The sequence below is a fragment of the Mastigoproctus giganteus genome, chromosome 1 (assembly GCF_048544385.1).
Source record: "Mastigoproctus giganteus isolate SK-2022 chromosome 1, ASM4854438v1, whole genome shotgun sequence".
Classification (NCBI taxonomy): domain Eukaryota; kingdom Metazoa; phylum Arthropoda; class Arachnida; order Uropygi; family Thelyphonidae; genus Mastigoproctus; species Mastigoproctus giganteus.
In genome coordinates, this window is record NC_143575.1 from 61,904,698 (window position 1) to 61,917,134 (window position 12,437).

At 35.1% G+C, this 12,437-nt stretch overlaps 1 protein-coding gene across 2 annotated transcripts in view; it reads right to left on the reverse strand.

The window, feature by feature from the left end:
* The window catches only part of Lnpk (zinc-ribbon metal-binding protein lunapark), a 206,312-nt gene that overhangs the window by 142,283 nt on the left and 51,592 nt on the right, over positions 1-12,437 (reverse strand). For both annotated transcript variants that reach the window (XM_090380315.1, XM_090380310.1), the window contains exon 3: positions 3,993-4,180. In XM_090380315.1, coding sequence (XP_090236441.1) covers positions 3,993-4,180 — 188 coding nt within the window. The remainder of the gene's footprint in view (positions 1-3,992; positions 4,181-12,437) is intronic.

Genomic DNA, 12,437 nt, shown 5'->3' on the forward strand with positions numbered 1-12,437 from the left:
TTGTAAACATCATCTTTGGAAAACTTTCTTCCTCTGCCATTTTCAGAAAATACTTTAAAAGCTTTTTAACTCCTGTGTATAAATTAGAACTATTTTTATGCTATACTGCATATATCTTCAAATAAATAATCAGAAACAAATGCATCAAGTGGCAGGAGTAATGTTTCAGCATAACAACCAGTGCACTAAAAGTAGATACAGTAATTGGGGGAAGGGGAATCGTTCAGATAATTGACTTTTGGGTAATCGACATTCTACTGTATTCAGCAAAGTGATAACAAAAAATGAGTTAAAAAAAAACAATGAAGTTCATATGTGCACTTCTTAAACTAAAAACATTCCATTTTTGCACATCTGTGATATTGCCCATTCATTCCTTGATTCAGCAGATGACAACAAACAATATTCAGCTCTTCATCTAGAATATACAGTGTATGGATAGCCTATGTATGTAAGAAAACAAAGAAATAACTGCCAAATTTCTATTTGTCCAATTTTAATGAAATTTGGTTTATTGCTGTTTGGATTTGAGTTTTATTGGTGCATCAGGCAAAACTGAGCCAAAACACAATCATACATAGGAAGTAAAACAGCAGGAATTTCAGTGACCTACTGCAATAGGTCACCATGTCTAAAAGGTATATATCCAGTACAATGTGTACAGAATAACAGGGTAAAATATATACAGAACCTTATGTAAAGGATAAAAGATATAGGAAAAAATATTATATTTATTTAGGAAATATTAAGAATCTCATTTTAAATCTGACTATACAAGTTCAGAGATTTAAAAAGTTGAAGACTGCTAACACTAGGTAATTGTCATTAAGAATTCAGCTGAGGAGGATAGATCTCAATTAGTTGGCTAAAAGCATTAAAAAACAGACATTCACTGATAAAAAGAGGACACTCAGATAAAATATGAGTGTTAAAATGGTGTTGCAATTTCACACTTAAGAGGATCATCGGACCTCAGCAGAAATGAATGCATAACGTTCTATGCAGAGGCAAGCAAAAATAACTTTGGCAAGGTATCATATCGATTAATGATATTGAGAAGCTGATTTGTGGCATGCCAAATTTATGCATACAACATGGTCATCAAAAACAAATACTAACTAGTTAAATCATAATATGAAAGATGTTCAATGGAGAATGATCATAATTTTTTTTTCCCAAATATCTTTATTAATCATCCATATTTTGATGGTCTTTTTAAAAATAGACTCCATTACTCTAATGTTTCTACCATTCTTAAAAAACATGGTGGAAGTAATTTTTGACATGATTTGAGAATCAACCTCCAGTATCTTTACAACTTCCGACAACTAGAAATTTTTCCTCGCAGCTCCTTTAACTTTGGAAATAAAAAAAAAGGGGGGGGGGCAAGATGCAATATCAGGACTGTAGGAAGATAAGAAACATATATGACATTAATGCTGGCTTAAGCACTCAATGGTAGTATAAGCAATGCGAGGTCTCACATTGTCATAATGCTGCATCAGTTGTGGTTGTTTTCGCTGAATGTGAAGTGTGCAGTACAGTTCTGTAGTAAATTCCCTTAACAATCATATGACATGGAACATCATGTTAGTAAACTATTCCTTGATCATCAAAAAAAAAAAAAAAAAGATGACCATAACCTTTCCTACAAAAGCCATAAATTTTGCATTTTTCGGTGCTGGCAATAATGTAGACTTCCAGACAGCTTTGTTTCTTACTCTGTTTGAAATGATGAAGCCATGACTTGCTGGCACTGTCACCTTGAACAGAACCTCACCATTTTCAGTAACCATCCATTGCAGCTCCTGATAAACCTCTATATGTGAACTTGCTGTTTCTCAGGTATGAGTAGTCTTGGAACATAGCGTGCACAAATATGTGTCATATATAAATGATCATGGAGAACACCATGTGTGCTGCCAACCGGGCTAGCCAGGTGGGTAAAGTGCTTGCCTGGCAACCTAAAGATCACAGGTTTGAATCCCACCTCGGGCTTGGATCAGAGTAAAAAAATGCAAAAACTTTGGGAGATGCATTATGGCCACAGAAGCCGATGCGCCAACAACAACAAAAAAAAAAAACAATGTGTGCTTCCTACTGATATTCTCAACATTTCTGCCAGTTTGCCTTACTGTTATATGACAAGCTTCTCTCATGATCACAGAAGCGGTATTTATGGTTTCTGTGGTTACAGCAGTGGTTGGAGCTCCAGCACCGCTAATTTTTATGATTGAATCACATCCATCTTTAAACATTCTAAACCACCTGCAAGCTGTACTATATGGAAGGTAGATTTGCCATAAGCTTCTTTTAACATTTGGATGTAATGGTAGGCATGTGGAGTATGGGGTGAATCTGCATATTTCATGTGTGTTCTTGAAAGAGAAACAAAATTTGTTTCTCTTTAGATGGGCTTGAACCCAGTCTAATCAAGAAGCATGTACTACGCACTGCTGCTCCTGCCCACCTGGCTACGGAGGTGCCTATATGCGATATGAACTAGTTACAGACTAAAAGCACTTTCCGGTGTGTTAGCATAAGATGCATAATGCACCTATCATTCTTCACCATGTCCACCCATCAGTCTGTTTGCATGTGAAACTCAAGCTCCTGGTGGATGGGTTTCATGAAATTTTATATTTGGGTCTTTTAAAAACATTTGTTAAGCCATTCCAAATTTTCATTATTATAAACAGAAATCAAGACAACTGTTATTTCATTTTCTGCCCGTCAATATGTAATAAATTGACTTCCAGTTGATGGATTTTCACAGACATTTTATTTGCTTTGTTAAAATGATTTATCACACCCTAAGTTTCATTCAAATCAGAAGAACAGAAACCAGGCAATTTTTTTTTTTTTTTTTCCCATACATATCACACGGGCTATGTATATATCGTATATTGCAATACTGAAGTACTGGATATTACGTTTGTTGCCATGCACTGGTTGGGGGAATGAAAGGACAATGTACTGAATGTGCAGAAAAGAAATTTTCTCAGTTTGTGCATAAAAATCTTTGTCTCTCTGTGTGTGTGTATCATGAATTATTACTATTTGCAAATGCACCTGAAAAGTAACACACTGCGTACATCAATGTTTCAAACTTAGTTTGATATGATTTGTGAAAGACATGTGAGAAAAATTTAAGTTCTTTGCATGGAAATCAGCCTGAAAATTCATGTAAATTATACTTAACTAATTAGTTTAACAAAATTTAGACTAAAGTAAATTCTTCAAACTAAATAATTCTAGCACAACAGTGGTCAACGTTTCATTCCCTACAATATACGATGGATTGGGACCTCAACTCGCCATCCTTTCACAACTGACAGATCAAAGAACTGCCACATTCAAAGTAGTTTATTATATAAGATGACATAAACACGAAAGAAAGAAGTCACTTCAAAGAACACCTATTATATTTTGAAGACAAAATCCTCTTCAAAAAAATTTACATCACAGAACAGGCAACAATCCATATCACTTCAGAAGAGAGTTCAAGAAATCCTAGCTCATGCACTACAACCAAGTAGCAGCTGTTTTTCAGAAGCATTCCACCCCAACTTATATGAAGAAGTGAGTTTGTAAGAAGTTTCAGAATGTGGTATAAAAATTTATTTAATTTTATCACGAATTCAATTTTATTCTCTCCCTAAATACCTTGCCTCCAAACAGTTCATAATATTCCTTATGAATCTAGCAAAGTTAAGAACAGTTTTCTTTGCAGTTCAACTTTCATTGATCATTTGTTCCCAAAAGTCTTTTATAGACCAACTTTTTATTCTCTTTTATTCTATTTAAAAATGGAATAAAGAATAAATAAATTATATTTTACAATTTATTCTAATTTGGAGCATTTTTTATAATTTATATTATCTAATAAACAAACAAAAAATGAGTTAAATTTTAAATTTAATGTTTAACATTAGAATACAAATAGCTTATTACATAAGAAATAAAGAACATAAAAAATATAAGTTACTTACAGAAATGGGAAAATCAAGAGAGGAGATGAGTACACTACACGGTCCTTTAAATTGGTGGGAAAATAATAGAAGAAAAACAGAAGGGCAACCAATATATACAGAATGATAGAATAAAAAATGAGTACTCCTATAAGGCGCTTCCTTTGCTGTTCAGTACTGCTTTTGTATTCTTCTAATGTTCTAATATCCTATAAAAAAATTAAGCCAATTAACTATAATTCATTATCATATGTATATTTTATATTGGATAATTCAAAGGTGGTGTCAACTTTGTAAGGTTATAATTGTGTATTTTAAACTCAGTAAAAGATATCAAGCATTGAATGACAGGTTTTGTAGTTTTTACTAGTGATATAATATCTCAATGTGACTACCAACTGGTCATGCAACACCCACTTCTAGTATTCAGGTGTTAAATTATAGTTTGTATAAGAAAATATGCCTTTAGTCAAAGAATAAATCAACTACTGGAACAAGCTGCCTAGTAAAGACAGACAGACAGCTTAGTAAATTTAAAGAGAGGTTAGATAAATATTTGGAAGTAGATAATAAAATATAAAGGTGGGAGATATTTTATCTCATTATTATTTTTTATTTTTATAATTTATTTTTTAAATTAATTTCTCTAAAATCATTTAAACAAACTGACCATGTTTCAGTTGACAAAAGACGACAATCAACAATCACAGATATTAGATCATACAGAGGTGCTGATATTGATTCAGACCACTTTTAGTCATTGGAAAGTTAAAAGAAAGATTATCAACAACAGGACACAAAAAGAAGAACTGTTCCACAAAAAAATCAACACCAACAGCCTAAAGAACAATGAAAATAAGCTTAATTTTCATATAAATCTAGAAAATAAAATTACTGGTCAATCAGAGGAACACAAATTTAACATTTCTCATGTCACATCCATTGTTATGTAGTCAAAACTGAACAAGCATAAACTTAAACTGCCAAGGTCACACAGTGTGTACGAATCAACTGCCCAATTGCTATGTAACACAACTTAATAGTGCATGGAAATACATAAAAGATGCTATCCAGGAATTAGCAAAAGACTCTCCGGGATCAGAACCAAAAAAAAAAAAAAAAAAGGAATAGTATGAGGGGGAATGTACACGAAAGGTGGAGGACAGAAAAATCCAAACAATTAAAATGGCAAAGATATCCCAATCACAAGAAATGTTGTTGTTGTTGTTGTTTGGTTTTTTGGAGCATTAGCAACTAAGGCCATATTGCTCCGGGAATATGCGGTGGTCATTCCCTTGACCTTTCCGCATCCTCCGTATTTGGTGGTGACGGGCTCGAACCCCAGTCTAATCACTGCTGCTCCTTCCGACCTGGCTACGGAGGTGCCTCACACACAAGAAATGGGAACAGTACAAGCAATGTTGCAAAGAAACTAAAGGTGCTCCTTAGAAAGAAGAAAAGACAATTCCAGGAAGACCAAACAGTAAACAACCACAAAGACAAAAATATAAGGCAGTTGTATAAGGGAATAAACCAGTGGAAGAATTGCTACCAACCAGCATACACCCTTGTCCAAGACATGAACTCCTAACATCCAAAGATGAGATTCTTAAAAGATGTAAGGAATATTTCAGCAACCGAATGTAAAAATGGAAGAGGATGGACAAAGAGAGAAAACCTATACAGCAGAGCCAGAAATAGAGGAAACCACGCTAGAAGTAAAATCCACTAATTTATTCCAATTATCCCATAAAATCCTACTTAAAACCATTTTAACAAAGATTTCACTACAATGAAAATATTCCCAGATCCTGCCTGACTTCCCTTATTAACCCCAACCCAGGTGTGAAGGGTCACAGGTGGACAGCACAATTTCAACAATTTTGCTCCCCATCTAATAAAGTTTCTACAATTCTTTGTCCACACAACTGAAACCCCCAATAGCCATCGACAAAAGTGTTTTCTTTGTTTTCTCCATTGAAAATTCCAGAAACTTCTGTTAGTTATGGTGCAAACAGAAAAAATGTATGCTATTGTTAAGCCTAATTATATCACATATTGAGTGGCATCTCTTGCATACAATTATTGAAATGATCTTGCTTTATGACAGATAGCAGCACCTCCAACGGTTACACTCTCTGGCTTTGTGACATTGAAGCCTCTGGCTGGTGTCCAATGGCTGAAGCACAGCTGCAGTGCCTTCAATTGTTATGCTCTCTGGAGCTTCCTGTTCTCAAATGCTTTATAAATCTTGCATGAGCAAAACAGTCCAATGAAAAATTCAGTATAACGAATTATTTTCAAAGTCCACTTACACCTAAAATTACAAGGAGGGATAAAAATTACAAACATTGTGAATGACCCTCATATTGTAAATATAAATTTGGGAGGTTTCAATGAAAGAAAAGATAATGAATGTTTTAAAAATGCAGCAAAATAATTCAGATTTGCACCTTCTATTAAATGCTCCACATTTCTGAATGATTACACTCAAATCCAGTTTGGTACAGCATACCACCTTTTTACCCATACTCTCAGAAGCAGATGATGCCAGATGACAAATCTGCATAACTACCTACCTACTTTTATTAGTTACTTTAGCAATTTGGGGAAAAGCCTTGTAGTAGTAGTAGTATTGTAATTTAATTTCATGCAACTTAGATACACATATTTTCACCAATGTTCAATATTTGCATTAATTTTTGAAAAAAAAAAGTTAAATATTACACACAAAAATGTATTAATATATACAAAGTTACAATAAGTTATATTTATGTAACATATTTCTGAAAGTATGGGTTATTAAAATTTTATACGATACACTATTTCTTATAAATGCAATATGCTTTCAAAATGTTGTCTCTTAACAAACTCTGACATACTGTCATTTTATTTATAACTGATTTAAAGCTATTTGTGGAGAGCAAAAACTGTTATTTCTATATACAAGTAACCCTCGAATAACACGGTTATTAGTTCCTGTAAAATGTCATGTTGTGGGAAATCGTGTTATACGGGACTAAGAAAAAGTACAGGGGGGGAGGATTACATTCCAAAAGCTAACAAAAATACACTACTTCGTTAACAAAATGTTAACAAAACTAACAAAAATACACCATTCTAGATTTTGTGCATCTTCTGCTCTCTTTAAAAAAATCAGTAATCTGAGTTTGTTCACTTTTGCTTGATAAATCTTTGTGATTTCATCACAAACTAAGCATTTTTGAAGCTCCCTTTTGAACTTTGGGCTCCTTTCATTCAAGGATCTGCATTCAAAAATTGATATGCTAATTGCTCGGCTAACTTTATGCCTTCCCCTATGCTTTTTAGTGTAAAATTTGGAAGTTTAGAATTTTCATCTGCGATATCATCATCATCTGAATTGATCTGATTTTACCTCCGATGCCATTTGCACCAAATCCACTATGCCGGCTTCTTTTTCTACCAGTGATTCTTGAACATCTTCAGTATCATATCTTTTTTTTAAGAGCATTGCAGACTAAAGCCATGTTACTCTGTGTGTATTGTCTATAAATTGTGTGCCTGAGGTCAATTTTCTGTTCTGCTGGATGAAAAACCCGAGTTTCCAGGAGAAAAAAACCATGCTACCCAAGCCCGACTAACTCGGCCATGTTGTGAAAAACACCCATAAAAAATCCACCCTTCAACGATAGGATTCGAACTCTAGTCTTTTCCAGCCGGTGTGGGGAGGAGGGCGATTCCATCAACTGTGCTACCCATGAGGGCTTCAGTAGTCATATCACATCATCAAAACCTTCCCCTCCTACTGACGTAGCAAGTTCTATTATCACACCAATTCCGCTTTCTGCCCATTCGATCATATTTCCTGAATGAATTAACTCTGGCCATACATTTTTCCACACGCATTTAACGTTGACGGTTTTACTTCTTTCAGCGATAAAGCTATGATTCTGATACAGTCCACAATTGAGAAATGTTTTCATGCATCCATTACTTCAATAGATTCTGAATCAATTTTTTCCAAAATCCATTGTAACGATTTTCTGATGGAATGAGTTTTAAAGGTGGATATAATGCCTTGAACTAAAGGCTGAATGAAAGAAGTTATATTAACTCAGTACAACTGTGGTGGTAGGAACATAACTTCAATGTTTGGATGGACTGGTATGCTATCCAATAGTAATAAAACTTTGAAATCTAGAGTCTTCCACAAGTTCAACAGCACAGAACGTAACATGGGAATTTCCCAACAAAATAAAATACAGGGATTTCTCACTAATTTTTTTTTGACTAGCGAGTCAACAGGGGGATTCAAAAAGAGTGGAAACCTTGAAAAATTACATCCAACATAATAGCAGGGTTTCCCCCACACACAAAAGCTCAAAAATACCCTGTTATGCGAGGTTTACCGAAATTCTCCAACTGTGTTAGATAATTACCATGTTGTGTGAGGATTGTTGCAATTTATCAATCGTGTTAGAGTGAAACCATGTTGTAGAAGTACTGTGTTATACAGGGGTTGCCTGTATTAGAAAAGTGAAGTAGAATTTTTGAAAATATAATGATTCTTTTGAAATAATTCTCAGCAATATTCATAGCATATTTCTGAAAGTATGGGCTATTAAAATTTTATACATAATGAATCAAAAAAATTATTCATTTTTCTACAACAAAATTTTGGTGCAGAAAAATTATTTGTGTAGCTCCAAGAAGTTTGCTATAATGGGATTTCAATACATTCACAACATGCTCCCCAAAAATAAACTTGATGAGATTTTGTCTTCTACTCCTCCCTAAAATTCAATATTTGTGTTCCTCTAGCTCTTATATCATCTACCTTAGAATTGAGGAGTGTAATATTCCAATTCCTTTCAGGATTTTAGAGACTTCAATCCCCCCCCCAACAACACACACACAAATGTTTCTAGCTGTCACCACTGATGGGACACCATGTGCCTTCCATGCTATTTATATTGTAACCCCTAAACCCCTAAGTCTTTCTCATGCTAAACCATCTTTAACTATCTCCCCACCCAGCAGTCTACAGGTTATTCCTGGAATTTTGTTCCCCAGATGCAAGACTTAAATTTAGTAGTATTAAACTTTAATTGCTGTTTTTCAGCCCGTATATATATAACTGGTCCCAGTTATATATATGGGCTGAAACATACCCAGTTCTGGTTGTTAATCATTCTCCCATGCTTAAAATCATCAGCAATGCAGCATCCCCTGTATACCCTAATCAATATCATTAAGGAAGATCAGAAAGAAGAAAGGTCTTACCACTGACCCCTGATCAGTGCTAAGGCCCCACTTACCAAACAATAAGCTCTCATGTGGAACCACATCAAGTGCCTTACTGAAATCCAAGTATATATGTAAGGATTACTTTTTTTGCATCCAAATGTTTTATTGTCTCATCATAAGCAATTTAACCAGACTGGTCAAGTGACTTTCCCTTCACAAACCATGCTGTAATCTCTTCATGATTCCATGCTTATCAAGATGGCCCCACATTGTACCCTCAACTACAAACTCCATGATTTTGCCCATCACAGAAGTAAAACTTACAGGTCTATAGTTGACCACTGCCTCTACTTCTTCAGCTTCTATCTTTATAGACTGGGAAAAGATTAACACTTATTGAATTCAAGGGGTTCATCCCAGAACTTAATGATGGTTTCAACAATATTCCTAATGGTTTTATGCAATCACACACTGCCTTTTTTTTTAATATAATTGGATGTACACCTTCAAACTCTGGGACCTTTTCCTACCTTAGGCAAGTAGTTTTTCTGACAGATGCTGCTCCAAGATTGTTATACTGCTTATTTTACAGCAGTCAGTCCCAGGATTGATTTCCTCTGGTTTGAACATACTTTCAATTGTAAAGATTGTTGCAAAACACTTGTTAAATTTATCTACTACTTTGGCTGGATTGTTTATGATTTTCCCCATTTTGATCCTGTAGCCTGACTTATATGATTTTTTTTTTTTTTTTTTTTGTATTTATGTATAAATAGAAGAACTTCCCATCCTGTTCTTAGGTTTTTTTCAGCAGATTTCTCATACTGAATATTCACTTACTTTACCTCATCAGTGATTTTGTTACATATATTCTTATAAAATATACAGGGTGTTTCAAAAGTGATGGTCAATAATTTAAAGGTGAATTGAACAGACTACAATATGCAAAAAAAGTCTAGTAAACATGGGTCCTTAAGTGAATCGTTTTCGAGATATTGCACATTTCTAGTTGGAATCCACCACTGACAAGGTGAACTGTACAGAGTTGGGATCCACCACTGACTTGTTTGTTTATGCTCATTCTCTCCTTTTCCCCTTTCTCAATGCTCTGAGATGTAGCAGGGATACTAGTACTTGTCAAAGGATAGTCAACATGGAAAGAGGTTACAGCAACGAAGAGTATGCAGACATGCACTTCATGTATGGTAAAGCCAATGGCAGTGCACTCGAAGTTGCACATTTGTACCAAGAAGCCTTTCCCCACCGAAGGCAGCCCAACAGGCGCACATTCATCAGGGTACATCAACGCCTTAGAGAAAATGGGTGCTTCGCACATGGAGTACGAGCAGATAGGCCAAGAAGCATAACACCTGATGTTGAGAAAAGGGTGTTAGAAAGAATATTTATTTTTTTTTATTTTTATTAAAAATAAAGGTAGCACCCAGAACGTAAGTTCAAATTTGCCTAACAACTGTCAACTGAGTATCTTACATCTTTCATAAAATAAATAAATACAACATTGTAAAAAGATAAAATATATAAATTAATTAAAAAAAAACGCATAAAATTTACACTAGCAACTCATCCATATATTTAGGAGGGTTTCGACAAGGAGGGTTGCTCTGCAAGAGCATGTACTGAATCATAGTAGTGTGTGGCGAATTTTACATTGCCAATTACTGTACCCCACCATATCCAGCGTGTACAAGGTCTCAGCAATACAGACTATCCTCCCAGAGTGCTCCCATAATCAGTGGCAGATCTTAACAGAAAATGTGCATTATCTCGAAAACGTTTTATTTGAGGCCCGATGTTCACTGGGACTTTTTTGCTTATTTTAGTTTGTACTTTTCACCTTTAAATTACTGACCATTTTTGAAACACCCTGTATATGGATTGGTATCACATGATAATCCATAACCATTCCCCCCCACCCCACCCACTGCTCAATTTTGTCATCCTTTTCTTTGTGGCATTTCTCCACTGAACAAATGCATTTGTGTCATCCAGATGGATGCACTGTCATTAAGAGAAATTCATAAAGCTGTTATCCCAGTAAATCTTTATTTATTGTAGTCCTCCCTTGAAACTGAAGCCTATGCCTTTCCCCGTAGCCACCAGAACTGCTTTGAATAATATTCATTTTTATGACATGGTGGTCACTACCTACAAGTGAATCCTACATTATCATACTTTTGATACAACTTATATCCTTGATATTAATAATAAATAAGTCATATAGATTGTTCAAAAAAACTGCACTCTTGGTGCATTACCAGTCTACAATTTCAAGTCTATAAAGAGTTGTTGTTGTGGGATTTATTGGCGCAAGGGCTACTATGGCTAAATTGCGCCTGTTACTTTTGAAAATTCATCAATACATTATAGATGGGTCTAGAAGTGGTTGTATACATTGATCATTTTCAGATAAATAAACAATTCTGATAAATTGGCATCATCTCCTAGTATATGTTTTAGTTGCCGTGGGTTTTGTGAATTCAGTAGAGATCTGAAACATGCAATTCTAGCTGAATGGTAATGTGGACACTCAATGATAATATGCTTCACGGTTAGTGTGGTACTACAAAGCGAGCAAAGTGGAGGATCTTCACCTAGCAGTAAAAATAAGTGTGTTAGATATGTATGGCCAATTCGTGCTCCAGAAAGCACAACCTCTTCTTGCCTGTTTAATCGGGAACTGGATCTCCAAAGCTGTGGATTCTGTTTTATTTGAAGGAGCTTGTTATCTGTTTGGTGATGCCACATTTCAGACCATATCTCAGTGCATATCTGCCGTATGATTGGTTTGTAACACTGGGATGTAATTGAAACAAGTAGGGTGTTTTGCTGCTTCATCTGCACGCTCGTTTCCTCGAATACCAACATGGCTGGGTATCCAGCAAAAAGTTACGGTTTGCTTATTTTCACTGAGGTGATATAACTGAGATCTAATTTGTGGGATAAGTGGATGGAAATTTCGTGATTTATTCCGTAGGGCATTGACAGCACTTAAAGAGTCAGTGTATATTATGATCTGGGTGTCTAGATGATCGTTAAGGACATTTAAAGCTATTTTTATCGCATACAGTTCAGCAGTATAAACACTGCATTCAAGTGGTAACTGGACAGAAACAGTGGTTGTAGGACTGATTACTCCAGCTCCTACGGATATATCAGTTTTGGAGCCATCTGTATATATTTGAAGACTGCGAGCATTGGCCAATGCATGAGACGCAT